Source organism: Clinocottus analis, unplaced genomic scaffold (genome assembly GCF_023055335.1).
Source record: "Clinocottus analis isolate CAN_PGR_092001 unplaced genomic scaffold, fCliAna1.0.p SCAF_65, whole genome shotgun sequence".
Classification (NCBI taxonomy): Eukaryota; Metazoa; Chordata; class Actinopteri; order Perciformes; family Cottidae; genus Clinocottus; species Clinocottus analis.
Window position 1 is genome coordinate 145,001 of NW_027176224.1, and position 21,170 is coordinate 166,170.

The following is a 21,170-nucleotide window of genomic DNA, read 5'->3' on the forward strand; positions in this document are numbered from 1 at the left end:
GTCTCAGACCGAGACGAGCGACCTGCCGGACGCTGACGCGAAACCGTTGTGTTGTGTTCAGACATCGATGTCCAGAGCGGCCCAAGAGAGAGAACCGCTGCATGTCTCCCACGTCCTCCCACCAGCCGGAAGAACCTCCAGCCAAGAAACCCAAGGAGGAGGGGGAGGAGGAGGAGAAGAACCCGGAGGAGCAGGAGGAGGCGCAGAAGGAGCAGGTGGAGGTGGAGGTGACGGGAGAGGAAGAGGCGCGGAGTTGTGACGACGAGAAAAAAGAAGAAAAGTCACCAGAGAAGATTCCTGAAGGTTCTGATCAGAACCAGGAAGTGAGTTTGAACCTTCAGAGATGAGGTCATTTCCTGATTTTTACATCATTTCTTTTTAAAAGCACTTGCATATGAGATGCATACCCGTGTGTTACACCAGAAATTGCAGAACAATCTCTGTCAATCAATGTTTTGCTGCTAGAAATCGGTCTTAGTCACAAAAGCAGTGGAATATAAATGAATAAAATGGCAGATACATGTAAGTGTATTAGCGTTTTTTGAGTAAAAATGTGCTCTGAGCTGCAGGAGGTGAAGCAAGCGGAGCAGCAGCAGCAGCAGCAGCAGCAGCAGCAGCAGCAGCAGCAGCAGCAGCAGCAGCAGCAGGAGGAGGAGAAGGAGGCGGCGGAGGTGGAGGAGGAGATGGAGACGTCGTCCAATCAGAACGGACCGTCCGCGCCCCCCCCACCGGCTGAGAACAAAGCCGGCTTGGCGTCTCTGCCGCTGCCGCCTCACGACCCCAACACCCCCATCGGTGAGGAGACTCGAGCCCATGAGATGACGCTTTGGGCCTTTTTTGAGGCCGTGTCAGGGTAAAAAAGTGATACTCAAGGGGGCGCTATTGAGTTGTGGAAGCTCACGCTTTTTGCCAACCCACAACCTGAAATTTGGCGCACATGTCCGGTTGGGTCTGCTCTACAAAAAACATAAATTGTGGCATTAAAATGCACCTGATCGGATTTTCCGCCATTTTGAATTTAGTAAAAAAAACTAATTTTCGCCAACTCCTCCGAAACGCTGGGTCGGATTCTTCCTCAAATTTCTGTGGATCATTATTGGTTCAATGTGATCAATAGTTATGAAAATTGTGTCGATGTCTCGTTGTGTTCAGAAGAAAAGGAGCAATGAACCTCTGAGGGGCGTGGCTTATCACGTCCATACCAAAGCTTCCAACTGGCCTTTCTTCAGAGTTGTAGGTCAACATCGCATCCCTTAACGTACCCTGATGGCTCCATGACATGCAAACACTAGGGGGCGCTGCAGTTAATCGCTCAATATCTGACTTCTTTTTGCCTATTTTCATGGTTTTGGGGAGTTTTAAAACTTCTACAGATTAAATCCAATTGATTATAAATTCTGGCAATATAATTTTGAGAGCTTTGCTTCATCACGCTTCATGTGCTTTGTGTTTCATCTTGCTTCATCTCGCTTCGTGTGCTCCATGTCACTTCGTGTGCTTCATCTCGCTTTGTGGGATTCATCCCGCTTCGTGTGCTTCATCGCGCTTCCACGTCGCTTCGTGGGCTTCATCTCGCTTCATGTCGCTTCGTGTGCTCCGCGTCGCTTCGTGTGCTCCGCGTCGCTTCGTGTGCTTCATGTCGCTTCGTGTGCTTCATGTCGCTTCGTGTGCTTCATGTCGCTTTGTGTGCTTCATGTCGCTTTGTGTGCACCATGTCGCTTCATGTCGCTTTGTGTGCTTCATGTCGCTTTGTGTGCTTCATGTCGCTTCATGTGCTCTGCGTCGCTTCGTGTGCTCATGTCGCTTCATGTGCTCCGCGTCGCTTCGTGTGCTTCATGTCGCTTCATGTGCTCCGCGTCGCTTCGTGTGCTTCATGTCGCTTCATGTGCTCCGCGTCGCTTCGTGTGCTCCATGTCGCTTCGCCTGCTCCACTAAACAAAGCGATGTTCTGTGTTCAGGTGTTGAACATGTGAAGACGGGTTTTTACTGCCGCATCTGCTTCCTGTTTTACTCCAACGAAGAGACGGCCAAGAAGACGCACTGCAGCAGCCAGACGCACTACGACAAGCTGCAGGTGAGTCCAGCTTCGTCATCACCTTCATCATCCTCACCTTCGTCATCACCATGAGTCCCGTCCTCGCTGTGTTTGCCGTTGCAGAAACATCTGGAGAAGGAACAGACCAAAGCAGAGAAGAAGAAAGGGAAGAAGACGAGCGGCTAGAAAAGCTTCGCAGGAGAGGAAGAGGAACTTTTAATCTTCGTCCCGTTCCGGCTGAAAGGAGCCGAGTCGCAGCGTTTGAGAGATGAGCCGTTCTTTTAGAAGTAGTTCTGACATCTTACACTTTTAAGGCACTTAAATGAATTTCCTGATTGTCAAACTAATTCCTTCGTGTGTCTTTTCGTCGTCTTGTAGAAAAATGTGCTGAACTTTTTATGTTGACCGATTGTTTGAATGATTTATTAAAATAAACCAGTTTCCTCAAATATTAGTTTTTTTTGGGGTAATATTTTCACAACATGAGTGTAAATGTAAGACTTTTATTCTAAGAAAACCAACCTATAAGAAACATAAATAATAAGCAGAAGCCGGGAGGCATGCGGCGGCCATTTTGAGACAAGGAACTAAGGTCTGCTCTAGAGAATCGTAAATTGTGGCATTAAAATGCTAATTAGATTTTCCGCCATTTTGAATTTAGGTAAACCTAAAAAAATTGCCAACTCCTCCGAAACGCTGGGTCGGATTCTTCCACAAATTTCTGTGGATCATTATTGGTTCAATGTGATCAATAGTTATCAAAATTGTGTCAATGTCTCGTTGTGTTCAGAAGAAAAGGAGCAATGAACCTCTGAGGGGCGTGGCTTATCACGTCCATACCAAAGCTTCCAACTGGCCTTTCTTCAGAGTTGTAGGTCAACATCGCATCCCTTAACGTACCCTGATGGCTCCATGACATGCAAACACTAGGGGGCGCAATATTATTAGACAAGTGACGTCAGCTAAAGGATCTCCTGAACCACAACGTTGATTCCCTTCATTTAAAGTGCTGAAATACAGCAAAGCATTGTGGGAAGAGTTCTATCCCAACAGAATTGGCTTTACTTATCGTTGAGTTTAGATAATCACATAAACCTCGTAGCCACCCTGTAGCGCTTTCACGAGATCATTAATAAATACACTTTACAAAGTCAGATGAATAAAAGACACCAATGTAACTCTACGAGCTCGTATGAGTCTAACAAAGTATAAATACTCCGTGTCGTGTATTAGTACCTGAAAGATGTTTTTTTTTTCTCTACTCTCGTGACTTTTTCGACTGTGCAGGCCTCCGTGGTCGGGGGCGTTTTATAGAACGCGTCACACGTCTTAAGCGGGGGTTTATGCAAATATTAATACCCAGCATGCACCAATCTGAGCAAGTTTAGGCATAAAAGTTATAACCTTTACGTTTTTGAACCAAACGACACAGTTGTTTGACTAAAACTCCTTGATAACGGGCTAAGGAGTTTTTAATTCTGGTTCCTGATGTCATTGTCTTTACAAAGATGTTATATTATTAGATATGATATTATTAGATATGTTATATATATGATTGAGTATCTCCTGCATAACAATGTGTCGTGGAGGACAGGTGGACTTTAACTACTAAACAATGTTCTGCATGAACAAAAAAAGACAAACAGACTTAATTTCTTCACTTAGATTTTTTTTTTTACATTTTCATAAATGTACAGACTGGTTCCCTCTACCAGTTAGACCAGTAACACCAGTTACACTGCATTCACTTTAAGGCACAAAACGATGAAATGTTTGGTCTGAAGTTAATCATACAAACCTGTCAACAACAACAAATACATTCAGCACACACACAGATTGTTTATCGACATATTATTGATACAATCTGTTGGATTCTTTGGATCAATAATGAGATGATAAGGACACTTCGGGACGATCAATAGAAATCTATTTTGGCTAAAAGCTGAACAGCAAAGAGATTTAAAATCAATTACATTAATTAACCACCTAATCACACACACACACACGCACACACACACACACACACACACACACACACACACACAGCTCACTGAAGAAGACCATGAGATGTGGTTAAAAACAAGTGGACCTTACTTTAGGATTGTTTTGAACTAATACTAATAATATTCTCACCAGCATGAACTTAATTATTATGAAAGTTTGCTCCTCTTTTGTTCCAGGAGAACAAACTCAAATCAAATTAAAGAATTTCATTTGGTTTCTCATGAAGTGACACCCAAATGATTGTTGATGTTAGCCTCAACAGCTAGCGTGAGCCTCAACAGCTAGCGTGAGCCTCAACAGCTCACGTGAGCCTCAACAGCTAGCGTTAGCCTCAACAGCTAGCGTTAGCCTCAACAGCTCACGTGAGCCTCAACAGCTCACGTGAGCCTCAACAGCTCACGTGAGCCTCAACAGCTCGCGTTAGCCTCAACAGCTAACGTTGCCCTCAACAGCTAACGTTGGCCTGAACAGCTAGCGTTAGCCTGAACAGCTAGCGTTAGCCTGAACAGCTAACATTGGCTAACGTTTTAACACCAGACTCCCTTTTAGTTAGTTAGTGTTCTGTGACTTTAGTTTGAAAGGGTTCAGATAAAGTCACAATAACACCAACCAACTAACTAACTAACTAAGATCTCATACTAACACACAATAACACTACTTTAACACACTAACCAACCAACCAGGCGTCTTTACACTAGTACGCTCATGCGTCTACTGTTGTCGTAGAAAAAGAAGCTCATACGAGCGTAACACCAACCAACTAACTATAACCAGTCAACTAACAGCTCAAACTAACACTAACCAGCCAACCAACTAAAAAGAAGCTTGTAGTAACAGACAATAACATTACTTTAACTAACTAATTAACCAATTAACTAACTAATTAACCAACCATGTGTCTTTATACTGGTACTCTCATGTTTCTACGGCTGTTGAAGAAAAAAAGCTTGTACTTGTAATAACACTAACCAACTAACTAACTATAACCAACCAACTAACTAATCGACTACCAGCTTATACTAACACAATAACACTGCTGTTCCTTTAAGATGATTCTCACACAAACCTTGGTCACCCCGTGGTCCTCTTCAGGTGAACAGGTGACGTGTTTCTAACCAACAGGAAGTCGTCGTAGTAGCCAATCAGATCGCTCCATTACCTTGTGATTATGTGGGACCAGGAAGTGAAATAGCGCCGAGTCGTGGCTGCAGCGCGAGACGAGGACATGAGCGAGTCGAGACGACGTCACTGAACACTATTATTGAATGTGATGAAGATGAATGTGATGAAGAGGATGAGGGTGTCTGATGATGTCATCGGTAGGGACAGCAATGGCCGCAGTCCGCTTCCGATCAGAGACGAGTCTCAGAGTCTGTGTGCAAATGAAGCTGATGTTTGAGTCCAGCTCGTGGGTCCAGACCAGAATAGACCAGACCAGACCAGTCTAGTCCAGACCCTGAACCGGTCAGCTGACCTCTGCTGCTGGTCCTCATGGTTTCCCCACGTCCACTGTGATCTTGGTGAAGAGGTCCAGCTTCTCGGTTTTCAGGACCCGGTAGGACAGAGAGTTGATCCCGTCCGTGTGCATCGTATCTCTGGTGTGAGCGATTCGGTTGAACCTGAGACCAGGAGATCAATTATTACCCTGATCCACCACCACCGGTCCAGGGACAGGGTCATGGTGGATCAAGGTCATGGTGGGTCAAGGTCAGTAACTGTACCTCTGAGGGTTGGGGTCGTTCTGCTTGTCTCTGTTGTGGCGGATCATCCTGCACTTCCCCACTTCAGCACTGGGCCTGGAGATGGACATCCCTTTGGAGGACAACCTGCAGAGGTCACAGCACAGAGGTCAGAGGTCACAGCACAGAGGTCAGAGGTCACAGCGAACATCAAGGTGTACCTGTTGTAGATGTCGTCGTCCTCTCCTCCCCAGCCCCAGTAGTTGTTGGGGAAGCCGTTGATCTTCAGGTATTGTTCTTTGCTCATCGAGGACACGCCTCCAAAATACTGATTGTAAGGTAACCTGTACGACAGAGGAAGTGAGGACGTGAGGGTCGGTGGTTCGAGTCCCGGCTCCTCTGGACTCTCAACTAAATGAAGGGTGATTAGGTGTGTGTGCGGCAGAGTGTTTGGGAGTGAGTGTGTGTGCGGGTGTAGTAGTGTGAGTGTGTGTAGGACTGTAGAGCATGTAGGAGAGAGAGTGTGTGTGTGTGTGTGTGTGTGTGTGTGTGTGTGTGTGTGTGTGTGTGTGTGTGTGTGTGTGTGTGTGTGTGGGTGGTCGCTGCAGAGCATGTAGGAGAGAGTGTGTGTGTGTGTGGTCGCTGCAGAGTGAGTGTGTGTGTACAGGAAACAGGAAGCGGGGCGCTTCCAGATGGTGTTGTTTCAGAATGTGGTGCTCAGTCAGCACTTCCTGATGAGACACGTTGAACCCTGAGGGCAGTCAGAGAGGACCCGGTCCCTCCTGGAGGACCCGGTCCCTCCTGGAGGACCCGGTCCCTCAGAGGACATGTTGAAGCTGTTATTGGTCAAAGGAACTAAACAAAAGCAGCTTCCTGTTTGTAGAGTCCAAGGTTTTTCAAAATAAAGCTCGGGGGTCTCACCTGAAGCCGAACTTGTCCATGGACACGGACAGGTGGCGGGGCTGGCTGAAGCACCTGTAGGTGTTGCGGTCGTCCATGGGGATCAGGTCCACGTCGCTGAAGACGAAGCAGTCGTAGTCGTCCTCCTTCAGGGCCTCCAGGTAGCCCACGTTCAGCAGCTTGGCCCGGTTGAAGACCCGGTCCCCGTCCTGCCGCAAGACAGAGAGCAGCAGCAGCCAGACGCGCTGCTTTACTATGGCCTCAAATAGAACCTTAAATAGATGTATGGCCTTAAATAGAACCTTAAATAGAACTTTAAGTACAAGTATGGCCCTAAATAGAACCTTAAATAGATGTATGACCTTAATAGAATCTTAAATAGAACCTTAAATAGATGTATGACTTTAAATACAAGTATGACCGTAAATACAACCTTAAATAGAACTATGACCTTAAATAGAACTATAACTACTTAATCATCTCCAAATGCTTCCTCGTCATAAGATTAACGGCCTGTGGTATAAATACTAAAGAATACATGTAAATACTACACTAATGTGGTATAAATATGACACTTATGTGGTTTCTTAAACTTCATTCTTTGTGTTTTCATTGATGAATCCATCTGATTTAGTATCTACAGAAAGATCTCTTCATGGAACAAAACAACAACAAAAACAACAACAACAACAACAACAACAACAACGCTCCTCAGGTTGCTATGACGGGCGTGCTATAAACAGACGGCGAGTTGCTAGGCAACCAACACCTGCAGCTCTCAGGTGAGCCGAGAGAGCAGCTTCCTGCTCGTGTTGCACTGGGAGCACTGGGAACGCTGGGTATATAAAGTATGATACTGTGAGTGTATAAGTTATGATACTGTGTATACATAAAATATACCCCACTAGAGAACTCATAGTACCATATTACCCCACTAGAGACATCATAGTACCATATTACCCCACTAGAGAGATCATAGTACCATATTACCCCACTAGAGAACTCATAGTACCATATTACCCCACTAGAGAGATCATAGTACCATATTACCCCACTAGAGAGATCATAGTACTATATTACCCCACTAGAGACATCATAGTACCATATTACCCCACTAGAGACATCATAGTACCATATTACCCCACTAGAGAGATCATAGTACCATATTACCCCACTAGAGAACTCATAGTACCATATTACCCCACTAGAGACATCATAGTACCATATTACCCCACTAGAGAACTCATAGTACCATATTACCCCACTAGAGAGATCATAGTACCATATTACCCCACTAGAGACATCATAGTACCATATTACCCCAGTAGCTTGCTCATTCTGGTCACATGACATCCTTCTGTTGCTCTCCCGCGCTCCTTTTCTTAAATTTTTTTAGTTGTTCCTGATCCGATGAGAGATCCTGTGACAGGATGTCTGTGTGTACAGATTGTACAACCCTCTGAGGGGAGTTTGTATTTTGCGATTTTGGGCTATATAAAATAAAAAAATGAAATGTGTAGTCTGGTACAGACCACATGACTAAAACATGTGGAACGCGACAGTTTGAATCGATCCGATTGGTGTTCTGCTGCTGGAAACAAAGAGAGAGTAGAAGCAGGTAGAAAAAAAGAGAAGCCCGTATTACCAGAGCAGCTAGCACGCCATTGGCCGAGACCAAGCGGGGGCGGGTCTCAACGGCTCCAGCGACCACAACCATTGGTCAGAAGCGCCTGACATGCAGAGGTAGAAGGGAGGAGGGTAGGAGGGGGAGGCGATGTGAGCGAGGGAGGCAGAGTGGGAGGAAAGTAGAAAAGAGGAGGAGGAAGAGGAGGTGGAGGAGGAGGAAGGACACAGACAAGAGAGAAAAAGAACAACTGTGAGTCCCAAACAAAGAAGAAGAAGACTTTAAAGAGACAGTGTTTATCTTCTGTTAGCAGCAGAGCTCCATGCAGGAAAACCAAGTCCACATTCACAGGCCTCTCATTAGTGGGCGGACCGCCACGGTCCAGGGTCTCCATGTAAAGGGGGTCTTCATGAATAAGGAGGTCTTTGTGTCTTAACCTGAGCCGTACCTGATTGATGACGTAGACCCCGTAGTCCAGCTGCTGTCTCTGCAGGATGGGGTGCAGGTAGTAGAGCCAGAACTTCAGGTGCTCCTCTCGCTTCCTGAAGGGGATGATGATGGCCACCTTCGTCAGCGCCACGCAGTCTCTGGGTCTGAAGCGCCCACCAAGACGCAGGTCCGGGTTCTGCTGCCTGACCTGATCCAGGTCCACTGGACTGTTGAACTCCACCCGCAGAGGACCCACTGAGGACAGACAGAGACATGTTGAGGCTGAAGACAGAGACATGTTGAGGCTGAAGACAGAGACATGTTGAGGCTGAAGACAGAGACATGTTGAGGCTGAAGACAGAGACATGTTGAGACTGAAGACAGAGACATGTTGAGGCTGAAGACAGAGACATGTTGAGGCTGAAGACAGAGACATGTTGAGGCTGAAGACAGAGACATGTTGAGGCTGAAGACAGAGACATGTTGAGGCTGAAGACAGAGACATGTTGAGGCTGAAGACAGAGACATGTTGAGACTGAAGACAGAGACATGTTGAGGCTGAAGACAGAGAGCTGTGTGACATCAGAAGCGGTCCCCCAGCTGAGGAAACACAAACCAACAGACTGATAATAAACATCTGTGATCATCAACACATCCTGTTCATGTGAGCCCAGGTCACCTGACTCACACAGACCACAAGGAACCACATCCACGCTGTGGGGTCCACGATTAGAGTCCACAACGGGTCAGAGTCCTTCTTATATTCATACACAGGTGTTACCTTTCTTAGTCTACATACAGGTCTTAGTTGTCTTATAGTCTACATACAGGTATTCCCCTTCTTATAGTCTACATAACACAGGTCTACAGACGGGTCTACAGACGGGTCTTACCCAGCAGAGGGGATGTTTCGGGACATTTCTCCAGCTCCTCTGGAGGTCTGGTCTGGTCCCTGTTCTGCTCTTGTGGAACCAGCTCCTTCTTGACCTCCACCACCTTTGGTTGGGTTCCGGAAGTGACGTGTTTGTCCCTGACGCGGTTCGCCGGCGCGGAGGACTCGTTCTTGGACAGCTGCTTCTGCACGAAGGAGAACCGGATGTCCAGCGAGCAGACGTAGAAGAAGACGGTGACGGTGATGTGGAGCAGACACAGCAGCACCACCAGCTTACAGGTCCGGTGGAGCAGCGAGAACCTCACACCGCCGTCCGCGGCCATCCCGGTCCCCTGGGTCCACTGGGTCCTCCGGGTCCCGGGAACTCAAGTATGAGGAAGAGGCGGAACTGAAGCTGCGCCCCAGGGTGCTTGTTCCCCGAGAACTCACCGTTAACTCTCCGGCTCCATTTTCCGTTAACTTCAACACAAAAGTGTGGAACTCTCGCGGGTTCGGTTCCTCAAACTCTCCCCTGAGTCCGGAACCACGTTCAAAACCGGGTTTAGGAGAAACTCTGCTGGTTCCGGACCAGTTAAGAAGACACGGAGCCACTCGACACACTTTCTGAAACTCCGCTGACACTGACGCGTCAAGGGGACGAAATGAGGCTTGACACCACTTCCGCTGAGCGATTTCAAAATAAAATATAGGCTCTTGAATTTAACCTGAGAAGTCAAGTAGAGAGGGTGCGCAGTCTTTTAAGATAAGATCAGATCATCTTTTATCAGTCCCAAGTTTACAGCAGCAGAGGGTAGAGTGCAGATAAGAGATGAAATAAAAAGAAAATACTTTATCTACAGACAGAATATGTATTATAACTTTCATAGTGTTTGATTATAATGTATTAATGTTATTGAAAACTAAACTCAAAATCTCAGATCGTAGACATGAACTTATATGTCCGTACAGTTATATGTACTTATATGTACATGTAAATGCTTCTTCTGCAGCGTTTTATCTCTCTGTGTATGTATTGTTCGTCTCTCCTTGTCCTGTATCCAGCGCCACCGTTAAGCTTTTATTTTGAAGGCAAACTCAGCGCTCTTCCGCAGAGTGGCGAGCGGAAAGGGCGTGGCTTCTGCGTGTGTCAATCCGTGGCGAGCAGCCATGAATCATTGAATCATTGCCATGAATCATGTTTGTTTGTTGACGCAATAAAGCACTTTGTTCACAGAGCACGTGACTCAGACCTCTGAGTGGCAGCAGGTCTGATTTATTGATCTGTAAATATTGACCGAAGAGGTTTCGGCGGTAAATAGTTTATATAATGTTCGAATAACTCTGGATTAACTTCAAGAATATCAGTTATTATACATATGTAGTCATTAATAACAGTTATGAGTTATTATGAATAACAGTTATATGTAAGGAGGGGCCAGGTGGGTTAGGGCTTTGGTGAGTAATAGTTTAAAGTCCATCCTGTTCTTGCCAGTGGAGGTTGTGGAGGTGATGTGTTCATAAACGGTCAAATCTACAGCGCTAATGCTACACTTAAAGAGTCCAATTTAACACCAAGCCAGTGAACATATGCTCCCTATCTCCTGTGTTAAAGTTACACTGAGCATTGTGTTAGCGTTGCAGTGTCAATTCAACTTTGGTAAAGTTCATATTTTACACTACATTGTACACTAGGATGTAAATAACACTAGTGTTTACATTTGACACTTGGTCTAATTAATCCTTTTCATGAGAGTTAGACCTACTTGTTTTAACTGACTCTTGCCATTGTTAAAACATGTTTACTCTTGTATTTACTCCCATTTTGTACTTTGTAGCCAATACTTATGTTCAATAGACTCATTTTTAACTCAACAGAATAACTTTGAATTGTTTTGCATTTTTACCATGTCCAGCTTACACTTAAAACAAACAAACTAAAACATGTCTGCAGGGGGAAAGAACACAAACACCAGTATATCCATGTCTAAATAACAATTTATTAAAAATAAAAACATTTTAGTTTAGTTTGCGTCTCCCGTCCGTCAGACCTTTGCTCGTTGTCGTCCAGACCAAAAAGAAATGTTTGTATAGAAACTAATTAGCTTTAAAGTTAATTTATTGCCGTCCAAGGAGCATTTGCAGTATTTGCTATTTTACTGTCTGTACATTAAAACACAACACTGTCCATCCTCCACTTTGAGCTCTCATGCCCACGTTGTCCAGTTTGGTGTTAGCGAGCTAGCCTCATGTTAGCTTAATGTGCAGCACATTGAGGCTAACCTTCATCTCGGTCGCGTTGGCCCTCTGCTATTCAGTATTTCAAGACAACAAAACAACTGCAGTATATGTTTAACAACAAAATAATATGTATTCTATTTATTCTCTTCTGCTTAAATGACAAAATGTGGTTTCATATGTGAGTTAGAGAAACTTAACAAGTCTTTTGAGGAATGCAAGATGGCGTGGTCTGTTGGAGAGGAGAAGGAGGTGGGCAGAATTCTTCTTCTTCTTCTTCTTCTTCTTCTTCTTCTTCTTCTTCTTCTTCTTCTTCTTCTTTAAGGTTTTTTTTTAGTGGTTGGCAAACAGCTGTTTGGTACACTACCGCCACCAACTGGTGTGGAGTGTAGATCAGGATGTCTATGCCCTATCAACAAAAACCTCTCCTAAATAAAATAACGAATAACAAAACAACCAACAACAAAACCAAAATAAATATACACATACATATATAACATATACAAACATATATAAATATGTATGTATATATATATATATATATATATATATATATATATATATATATATATATATATATATATATATATATATATATATATATTAAAAGTACTTTAAAGAGTACACTACATCTTGTATGGAGGTACATCTGTGTATTTTTTACCCGAGCATATTTCTTGTTTTAAAGTAAATTAAATTAAAAATCTTTGCTCTCCAAAAAAAAATGTTCTAAAAAAAAGTGCTCTCAATTCAAAAACATGTTTCTTAATTCAAAACTCTTTGCTTTAAAAAAAAAAGAAAATCTTAAATTTTTCTCTTTTTTTTTAAGAATGTATTTTTTTGAGAGCAACGATTTTTGAATTGAGAAAAATCTTTTTGAATTGAGAGCACTTTTTTCAAGCATTTTTTTTTTTTGGGAGAGCAAAGATTTTTGATATAATTTACTTACAAACAAGAATTATCCTCGGGTAAAAAGACACAAATCCACCTTCATAGACTAACAAACAACTTTTCAACATGGATCCAGAGTCAGCCTCATCTGAGCCCTCGGATATGAGCCCTATTTAAAAAATGTGTTCGATTTTAAAGGCCCCAAGAATGAGTCGTGGAGGTTTCACTGCCTTTCTTGTCTACCTCAAATAGATAGATAGATAGATAGATAGATAGATAGATAGATAGATAGATAGATAGATAGATAGATAGATAGATAGATAATTACTTTATTGATCCCAAAAGGGAAATTCAAGGTCCAAGTAGCTTGACACATCACCCAACATAATATATACATACACACACTATTACAAAAGATTGTCCAAGAGAAAAATTACTAAAAAACAAGAAAAAATTGGATGGAGGGAGGGGGTGTGTTGTGCAGGCTAACATAGCCAGTAGCCAGTAGGGGGCGTGTTGTGCAGGGGGCTAACATAGCCAGTGGATAGTGAACCCCGTATATAAATTGTGAGTGAGTGGGTTGGGCTGTGCATGTTTGGGGGGGTGGAGACTATGCAGAGAAGTAAGATAGAGTGTGAAAAGTATTACAGCGGGTAAGCACAATAAGTACACCAACCTTTCCAATAAACAAATTTGCTTGTAATTATTACTAGTAGTGACTTCTGTAGAGGCGTCAGTATTACCAGCAGCTATATCTGCATTCTTTATCAAAATGATAGCCCTAGACATTGAGAGACAACCCATTGCGTGAGTACTTTTAATACTTAAAGTAAATTTAAAAGTAAGTACTTTTTACTTTTACTTAAGTAGGATTGTTGATGTAGTACTTTTACTTTTATTTTCCTGGGTACTTTTACTTAAGTACTAAACTTCAGTCCTTCCTCCACCGCTGCTAACAGTTATATATGTGTGAATATATATATATATATATATATATATATATATATATATATATATATATATATATATATATAGTGGATATATATATATTAATAACAGTTATGATATACATTCATTAACAACACCAACATGATAACGTGACGTCATATGGAAGCGACGTGCTGACGTCACCGCCGTACGTCAGTGTGGAGGAATGTGCGGAAACTTCTTTCACTCTTTTCTTTCTGCGCCGTTTGGTCGAAGGAAAAAGTCCCGAAGCGGCAAACAAGTGGAGCAAAGTGCCGCAAAGTGAGGACCGCAGAGCCGGGGAGTTCCGGTGAGTTCCCCCGGGGGTCAGAGCCTCTTGGCGGGCTGTTCTCTGCCGGTTTGTCGGAGCGCAGCAGCTGGAAAGTTGTTGTGAGTTTTGCAGTAAAATGGAGTCGGGGAAGAAGGAGAAGGCGCTGTCCGGCGCTGATCAGCACCACGGCTAACACTCCGAGCCCAATCACCCGACACGTCCCCCCGCGTAGTGCGTTTAACTTCTGCACAGGAAACCTACTTTATTACTGTGTGATCACTTTAATACGCACATCTAGTGTTTCTTTTTCAACGCGACTTCTGCACTTCCGCAAACTAATGGTCGCTTTAAATCATCCGCATCACAACTTTATATGTCCCTTTATAACTTCACACGTAACTTTATAACTTCATTTGTGAATTTAATAAGCATGCGTTTGAAGTTTAAATCACAGTTTAGTGTAAAACTGAAACACGTGTTGTTCATCAGACTTTTAATCTTTGATCGACTTTAGATTTTAAAAAGTCACAAAGATAAAGTTTTAATACGCGAGGTAAACACGTTTACTGCAGAGTTTCCTTCTCACTTCTGTTCGAGTTTAACCGTTTAAGAGTGAATATATTTTGTTGTTTTTGTCTCCGCGAGTCGTTTGAACTCTTTGATGTTAAAGTTGCTGTTTTCTGACCGGAGTTCTGAACGCGTCGCTGTCGACTGAGCGGTGGTGCTGTTTCAAAATGGCCGACCGACACTTTAAACTAGTGGCTGTGTACTTATACACGAGTACGTATGCGTGTGTACTTGTACACGAGTACGTATGCGTGTGTACTTGTACACGAGTACGTATGCGTGTGTACTTATACACGAGTACGTATGCGTGTGTACTTGTACACAAGTACACATGTGGGTACTGATACACGAGTTCTCATGTGTACTTATACACAAGTTATCATGTGTACTTATACATGAGTACTTGTGTGTGTACTTATACACAAGTACATTTGTGTGTACATGAGTACTAGTGTGTGTACTTATACACAAGTACACATGTGGGTACTGATACACAAGTTCTCATGTGTACTTATACACGAGTTCTCATGTGTACTTATACATGAGTACTTGGGTGTGTACTTATGCACAAGTACATTTGTGTGTACATGAGTACTAGTGTGTGTGTGTGTACTTATACACGAGTACTCGTGTGTGTACTTATACACGAGTACTCGTGTGTGTACTTATACACGAGTACTCGTGTGTGTACTTATACACGAGTACTCGTGTGTGTACTTATACACAAGTACTCGTGTGTGTACTTATACACGAGTACTCGTGTGTGTACTTATACACGAGTACTCGTGTGTGTACTTATACACGAGTACTCGTGTGTGTACTTATACACAAGTACTCGTGTGTGTACTTATACACAAGTACTCGTGTGTGTACTTATACATGAGTACTCGTGTGTGTACTTATACATGAGTACTCGTGTGTGTACTTATACACAAGTACTCGTGTGTGCGTACTTATACATGAGTATGTTTTGTACTAAATGTATGTACTTATACATAAGTACTAGTGTGTGTACTTAAACACAAGCGGTCATGTGTGTGTACTTGTACAAAAGTACTCATGCATGTGTATTTGTACACAAGTACTCATATATGTGTATTTATACATGAGTATGTTTTTTACTAAATGTATTTGACAGCTTTTAGTTACTTTAAATCATAACTATGTATATATATATATATATATATATATATATATATATATATATATATATATTGTAATCTGTAATCTGATGTATTTATTTACATACGTTCTTTAAAACTCTAATAATCTGTAATATAAAATAAACCTATGCTATAATAGTTTTTCTGTATACAAAATATGTCAGTTTTTGTGGATTATTTACTAGTTTTTATTACTGTTTTTGTTTCATATTTTCTTATTCATGATACTTGTTTATTATACGTGTTTCTTTGTACTTTGTCTGTGGTTGTGTTGTTATTAAAAAGCTGGTGTTAGTACTCTGAGCTCTTTACTTCAATAAGAAGTGTGTGTGACTGCAGCATATCTATGATGATACAAACGCCTTATTGACCTCGCTGTTGACGGCCCTCCACTCTACAGCAGAAGTCAAGATGGCTGCTCAGACGGGGTTCTCGGTGGAGATGTTTCCCGTCAGCGTTCCTCTGATGGAGGACGCGCAGAGCGACGCGCTGCCAGCCCCGCAGCTGGTGATGCTGGCCAACGTGGCGGCGGTGACGGCGGCGGATAACGGCGGCGGCGGTGACGGAGACGAGAAGGAGATGATGGAGCTGAAAACCGTGGGAAGCAGCTACTCGGACAGCGAGGAGGAGAACATCGTCAGGTCAGGAGTTAGCCCACACCCAAGGGTCATGTCGGGAGTTAGCCCGCACCCAAGAGTCAGGTCAGGAGTTAGCCCACACCCAAGGGTCATGTCGGGAGTTAGCCCGCACCCAAGAGTCAGGTCAGGAGTTAGCCCACACCCAAGAGTCAGGTCATGTTGACTGTGTTAACGTGTGTGTGTGTGTGTGTGTGTGTGTGTGTGTGTGTGTGTGTGTGTGTGTGTGTGTGTGTGTGTGTGTGTGTGTGTGTGTGTGTGTGTGTGTGTTCAGGTATAGCTACGACAGCCAGAGCTACAGAGAGGTGTGCATCCTCGAGTACCCCGAGTCTCCCAGCCCAAGCATTGTCGCCGTGGTGGTAGGAACCGGCGTGGCAGAGGGAGACGGTGTGAAAGCTGAAGACCTGTCCCGTCACACTAAGCCCCGCCCCTCCGCCGACACCAAAACACCCGAGCAGGCGGCCGAGACGGCGGCCGAGCAGGCGGCTGAGCAAGCGGCCGAGCGCCGCCGCGCCCCCGTCGCCACGCCAGAGAGCGCTAAGAAGAAGAAGCCCTTCCACTGCAAGCCGTGTCGCTTCCAGGCTCAGAACGAGCGCCAGTTCGTGGAACATCTCGGCACCCACGGCGTCAGCAAGATGATGGTGGTGAACCGGGTGGAGGGCCGGAGCAGGACCAGGACCAAGGACTCACCTGAGGGCTCACCGGAGGCCCGGGCGCCGCCGGACGAGGGGGCGGACAGCGGCGAGGACGCGGCGGCAGGTGAAGGCAAGGGGCTGATCAGGTGCGAGCGCTGCGGATACAACACCAACAGATATGACCACTACATCGCTCACCTGAAGCACCACAGCAAGGAAGGGGAGGACCACAGGTAACGCTCTGCGCAGGTGACCTCGCCCCAGGGGTCAGTTCTGACCTTTGCTGTGTCTCCTCTGACCTCTGTGTGACCTCTGCTGTGCCTCCGCAGGGTGTTCAAGTGCACTCTCTGTCCGTACACCACCGTGAGCCAGTACCACTGGAGGAAGCACCTGAGGAACCACTTCCCCAGCAAGCTGCACACCTGCAGCCAGTGCTCCTACTTCTCCGACCGCAAGAGCAACTACATCCAGCACATCCGGACGCACACAGGTTGGACACACCTGTAAACCTGGCTCCGCCTCTTCCTGTTGTTGCGGGCCCACCTGACGCGGTCTAAAGTCTCTGTGTCTTACAGGTGTGCGGCCCTTCCAGTGTCCCTACTGCGACTACTCCAGTTCCCAGAAGACCCACCTGACCCGGCACATGAGGACTCACTCCGGTCAGTCGTCCACTCAGTCCTGCGACCTTTGTCTTCATACATGGAATAGGACTTCCTAGTCTGGATTTAGGACTTCCTAGTCTGGATTTAGGATTTCCTAGTCTTGATTTAGGACTTCCTAGTCTGGATTTAGGATTTCCTAGTCTGGATTTAGGACTTCCTAGTCTGGATTTAAGATTTCCTAGTCTTGATTTAGGACTTCCTTGTCTTGACCCTCTTTAGTCTCCAGTTCCTGTGCCGGTGCTATATTGGCACCTGTTCTCGGTACCCAACCCTAAGGTGTACTACTACTAGTATGTAGCAGTATGTCTCGTACTGTAGTAGTAGTAGTAGTAGTAGTAGTAGTAGTAGTAGTAGTAGTAGTTCTTAGTTGTATAAACCGGTGATTGTTGAGGTTATATTCTTCTTGTCTCTCACCTTTAAATATGTTTGTGTTTATTGCTTTCATTAAAGCCGTTGCTTTGGATTAACATGGTAAAGTGATTTGCAGAAATATTACTGTGAATTCATGTGCTGTGACTTCACGTGCTGTGACTTCCTGTCCTTTCCTGTGCTGTAACTTCCTGTTCTGTGACTTCCTGTCCTTTCCTTTGACTTCCCTTGCTGTGACTTCCTTTCATTTCCTGTGCCGTGACTTCTTGTGCCGTGCCGTGTCTTCCCGTGCCTTCCCGTGCCGTGTACCTGTCTGTGTTGTGTTCTGTGGTGTGGACATGAAGCTTCTGCATGACCCCTTATGTCTCATAAGAGAATCCCTCGGTGACTCTGCAGCGGTCTGACTCTTGGCTTCCTGTGTGCAGGTGAACGTCCTTTCAAGTGTGAGAGTTGTAACTACCTGGCAGCCAACCAGCACGAGGTGACCCGCCACGCCCGGCAGGTCCACAATGGCCCCAAACCTCTTTCCTGTCCGTACTGCGAGTACAAAACCGCCGACCGCAGCAACTTCAAGAAGCACGTCGAGCTCCACCTCAACCCGCGACAGTTTCTCTGCCCTCTCTGCAAGTATGCCGCCTCCAAGAAGTGCAACCTGCAGTACCACATCAAGTCCAGGCACTCCGGCTGCGACGTCTCCGTGGACATCTCCAAGGTCAAGCTGAGGGTCAAGAAACCCGGCGCAGAGGAAAACCAGGACTCCGGAGAAAGCAAGTTTGACAATTCATCCAGCATGGAGGAGGACTTTGACATGGATGACGAGGATGAGGACTCGAGTCCCATCAACCTGTCGATCACAAAGAGCAGCCGGCCAGGCGTCGCCCAACCGGTTCAAACCGAAGCGCCCGACAAGCCCCAGAAGAAATCCAACGTCGCTGCTGAGAAAGTTCAGAAGGTGAAGGAGAAGGTGGAACCGGAGAAAAAGGTCTCAACGAGGCAGAAAAAGACGGAGAAGGTCAACGAGAAGGTCAACGAGACTCCTCCAGGAACGGAGACAATAACCGCTGCTGTGAATGCAGACAAGGCGAAGAGACGAGCCAAGAAGCTGCCGGCAGAGAAAACCACGGGCCAGAACCAAACCGCAGGAACAAAACCAGACCGAGCAGACCAACAAAGATCGGAGAAGGAAGTGAGGCAGAAAGAGGGAGAAAAACTGAGGCCTGAGAAGGAGAGAGGACATCAGAAGATTGAGAGCAGTGGAAAGGAGAACAAAACAAACAAGCCAAGGAAGTCCGGATCAAAGAAGTCAGAGAGAAGACCAGAACATGTGGAAGAAGCTCCACAGAAACCGGAGATTCCTGAGAAAAAGGAAAAGGTGGTGAAGGAGAAGACTGCAAAGAGGAAAGCAGCGGAGGCGCTCGATCTTTCCCAGAAGTCCTCCCCTGAGACTCCGTCCAAGACCAGACGGCTGAAAGAGAAGCAGAAACCTGCTGCAGAAGAAACAAAGGAGGTCCACGAGGCCACTCCTGCGGCACCGAGGTCCACCGGGTCAACGCCGGCAAAGCAGAAGAAGACCAGGAACACCGGCAGGAAAGCCACGAGCCTCCCACAAACTGAGGGTCCAATTGAAGACCAGAAGACTTCCGTCGATGGTCCAGAAGCCTCGGCGGAGCCGGAGCTCCCTGCTCAGAAGACGACCTCCACCGACGGAACCACTCCAACACTGCCAGAGAAGACTTTGGACAAACCCGCCTGCAGCCCGGCTGAGGACCGCCCCGCTCCCACGTTCGCTAAACCCACGTCGCCACCCGCTCTGGTGCTGCCGGGCCAGCGGAACAAAGCCGGCGACCCGGAGGACGACGAGGGCGTCCACAGCAGCCACGAGGGCGGAAGCGACATCAGCGACAGCGCCTCCGAGGGCAGCGACGACTCGGGCCTCAACGGCAACAACGGCGCCGGGTCGGGGAAGATGGCCAACGACCCTGAGACGCCCACCGACGAGATCCCGACCCCGACGGGGCTCAAGAGTCACCTCTGCATCTTCTGCGACCGCACGTTCCCGTTGGAGGCGGAGTACCGGCGCCACCTGAACCGCCACCTCGTCAACGTCTACTACATGGGCGACACCGCCAAAGCTCCGAAATAAAAATACCAGTTAACCAGTTAGCTGGACGTCGTCACCGGTGTCGCTTCATGCGGTTGTAAATATCGACTCGTGACCGAGTTCCTCAAAAAGACGCTTTCATAGAACACGTTCCTCACGGAGTACCGGCGCCACCTTGAACCGCCACCTCGAACCGCCACCTCGTCAACGTCCACTACATGGACGACACTGCCAAAGCTCCCAGATAAAATACCAGTTCATCCCAGTTAGCTGGACGTCGTCACCGGTGTCTCCTTCTGCGGTTTTAAATATCGACTCATGACCAGTCCGAGTTCCTCTAAAAGACGCTTTCATAGAACACGTTCCTCGTTTCAGTCGGCACACTCCAAACCGGTCTTCGGCCTATCGGGTCACAACCGCTTTCCAAAAGGTAGCGTTGGAGATCTTCATCTCCACAACGGGTTCCTGAAGGTGTGAGCCGTACAACCGGCTCACACCCGAGTATAAGAACCCAACCAGCGGGTCGGTTCTCCCGATGGACATTTGGGAACCAAAAGGTCTGAAAGGTCTACAGCGAGCCGGTTCTCTGGATGGACACTTGGGAATACCAAAAGGTCTGAAAGGTCTACAGCGAGCCGGTTCTCTGGATGGACACTTGGGAACCAAAAGGTCCACAGCGAGCTAGATCTGGCATCAAGTGGACCTTTTTGGTTCCCAAGTGTCCATCCAGAGAACCTGGCTTGGGTTCTACTGTTGGACCCATCACACCCCCGTCTGCTAGAACCTGCCGACGGAAGGTCCAAATATAATGATCTACGAGGATCTTGAAAACATTCAGCCTTTTGACAATCACCTGACGCCTCCGCTGGTTTTTAGACGTTAGAATCTGTTTCTTGGACTTGTACAGTGTGAATATTTCCTCTCTGAGTTCTGATTGGTCCACGCATCATCACGCATCATCACGCATCACATGTTTGACGAACAGAAAGCTCAAGCTGGTTTCCTGGTAGCTCATAATTCAGTGCAATATTCCAAAGTCGTACAGACTCGTGGAATCAAACATGAATTCTTCTTTCCGTTGTTTGTATTTAGTTTCACATATTTTTTTATCATAACTGGTAAAACTGATGGTT

At 45.8% G+C, this 21,170-nt stretch overlaps 3 protein-coding genes across 5 annotated transcripts in view; 2 read left to right on the forward strand and 1 right to left on the reverse strand.

Annotated features, from left to right (window-relative positions):
• Window positions 1–2,465, forward strand: part of matr3l1.2 (matrin 3-like 1.2) — a 12,100-nt gene extending 9,635 nt beyond the window's left edge. The window contains exons 18-21 of the mRNA XM_068604199.1: window positions 62–323; window positions 564–795; window positions 1,959–2,074; window positions 2,159–2,465. Of these exons, the coding sequence (XP_068460300.1) occupies window positions 62–323; window positions 564–795; window positions 1,959–2,074; window positions 2,159–2,221 (673 nt within the window). The 3' untranslated portion in view covers window positions 2,222–2,465. The remainder of the gene's footprint in view (window positions 1–61; window positions 324–563; window positions 796–1,958; window positions 2,075–2,158) is intronic.
• A 1,231-nt stretch (window positions 2,466–3,696) lies between these two features.
• b4galt1l (DP-Gal:betaGlcNAc beta 1,4- galactosyltransferase, polypeptide 1, like) lies at window positions 3,697–10,136 on the reverse strand. 2 transcript variants are annotated; one of them, XM_068604210.1, is made up of 7 exons: window positions 9,565–10,136; window positions 8,691–8,926; window positions 6,640–6,827; window positions 5,940–6,062; window positions 5,761–5,865; window positions 5,514–5,658; window positions 3,697–5,411 (listed from the first exon to the last, which is right to left on the reverse strand). In XM_068604210.1, the coding sequence occupies exons 1-6, from the start codon at window positions 9,884–9,886 to the stop codon at window positions 5,529–5,531; spliced, it is 1,104 nt and encodes a 367-aa protein (XP_068460311.1). In that variant the 5' UTR covers window positions 9,887–10,136; the 3' UTR covers window positions 3,697–5,411; window positions 5,514–5,528. The 2 variants fall into 2 exon arrangements, with proteins under 2 accessions (XP_068460311.1, XP_068460310.1); XM_068604209.1 differs by having other exon boundaries at window positions 3,697–5,658.
• Window positions 10,137–13,828: 3,692 nt separating this feature from the next.
• Window positions 13,829–20,723, forward strand: rest (RE1-silencing transcription factor). 2 transcript variants are annotated; one of them, XM_068604201.1, is made up of 6 exons: window positions 13,829–13,944; window positions 16,036–16,276; window positions 16,545–17,138; window positions 17,235–17,395; window positions 17,481–17,564; window positions 18,362–20,723. In XM_068604201.1, the coding sequence occupies exons 2-6, from the start codon at window positions 16,047–16,049 to the stop codon at window positions 20,077–20,079; spliced, it is 2,787 nt and encodes a 928-aa protein (XP_068460302.1). In that variant the 5' UTR covers window positions 13,829–13,944; window positions 16,036–16,046; the 3' UTR covers window positions 20,080–20,723. The 2 variants fall into 2 exon arrangements, with proteins under 2 accessions (XP_068460302.1, XP_068460303.1); XM_068604202.1 differs by having other exon boundaries at window positions 16,039–16,276.
• The last annotated feature ends 447 nt before the right edge of the window (window positions 20,724–21,170 follow it).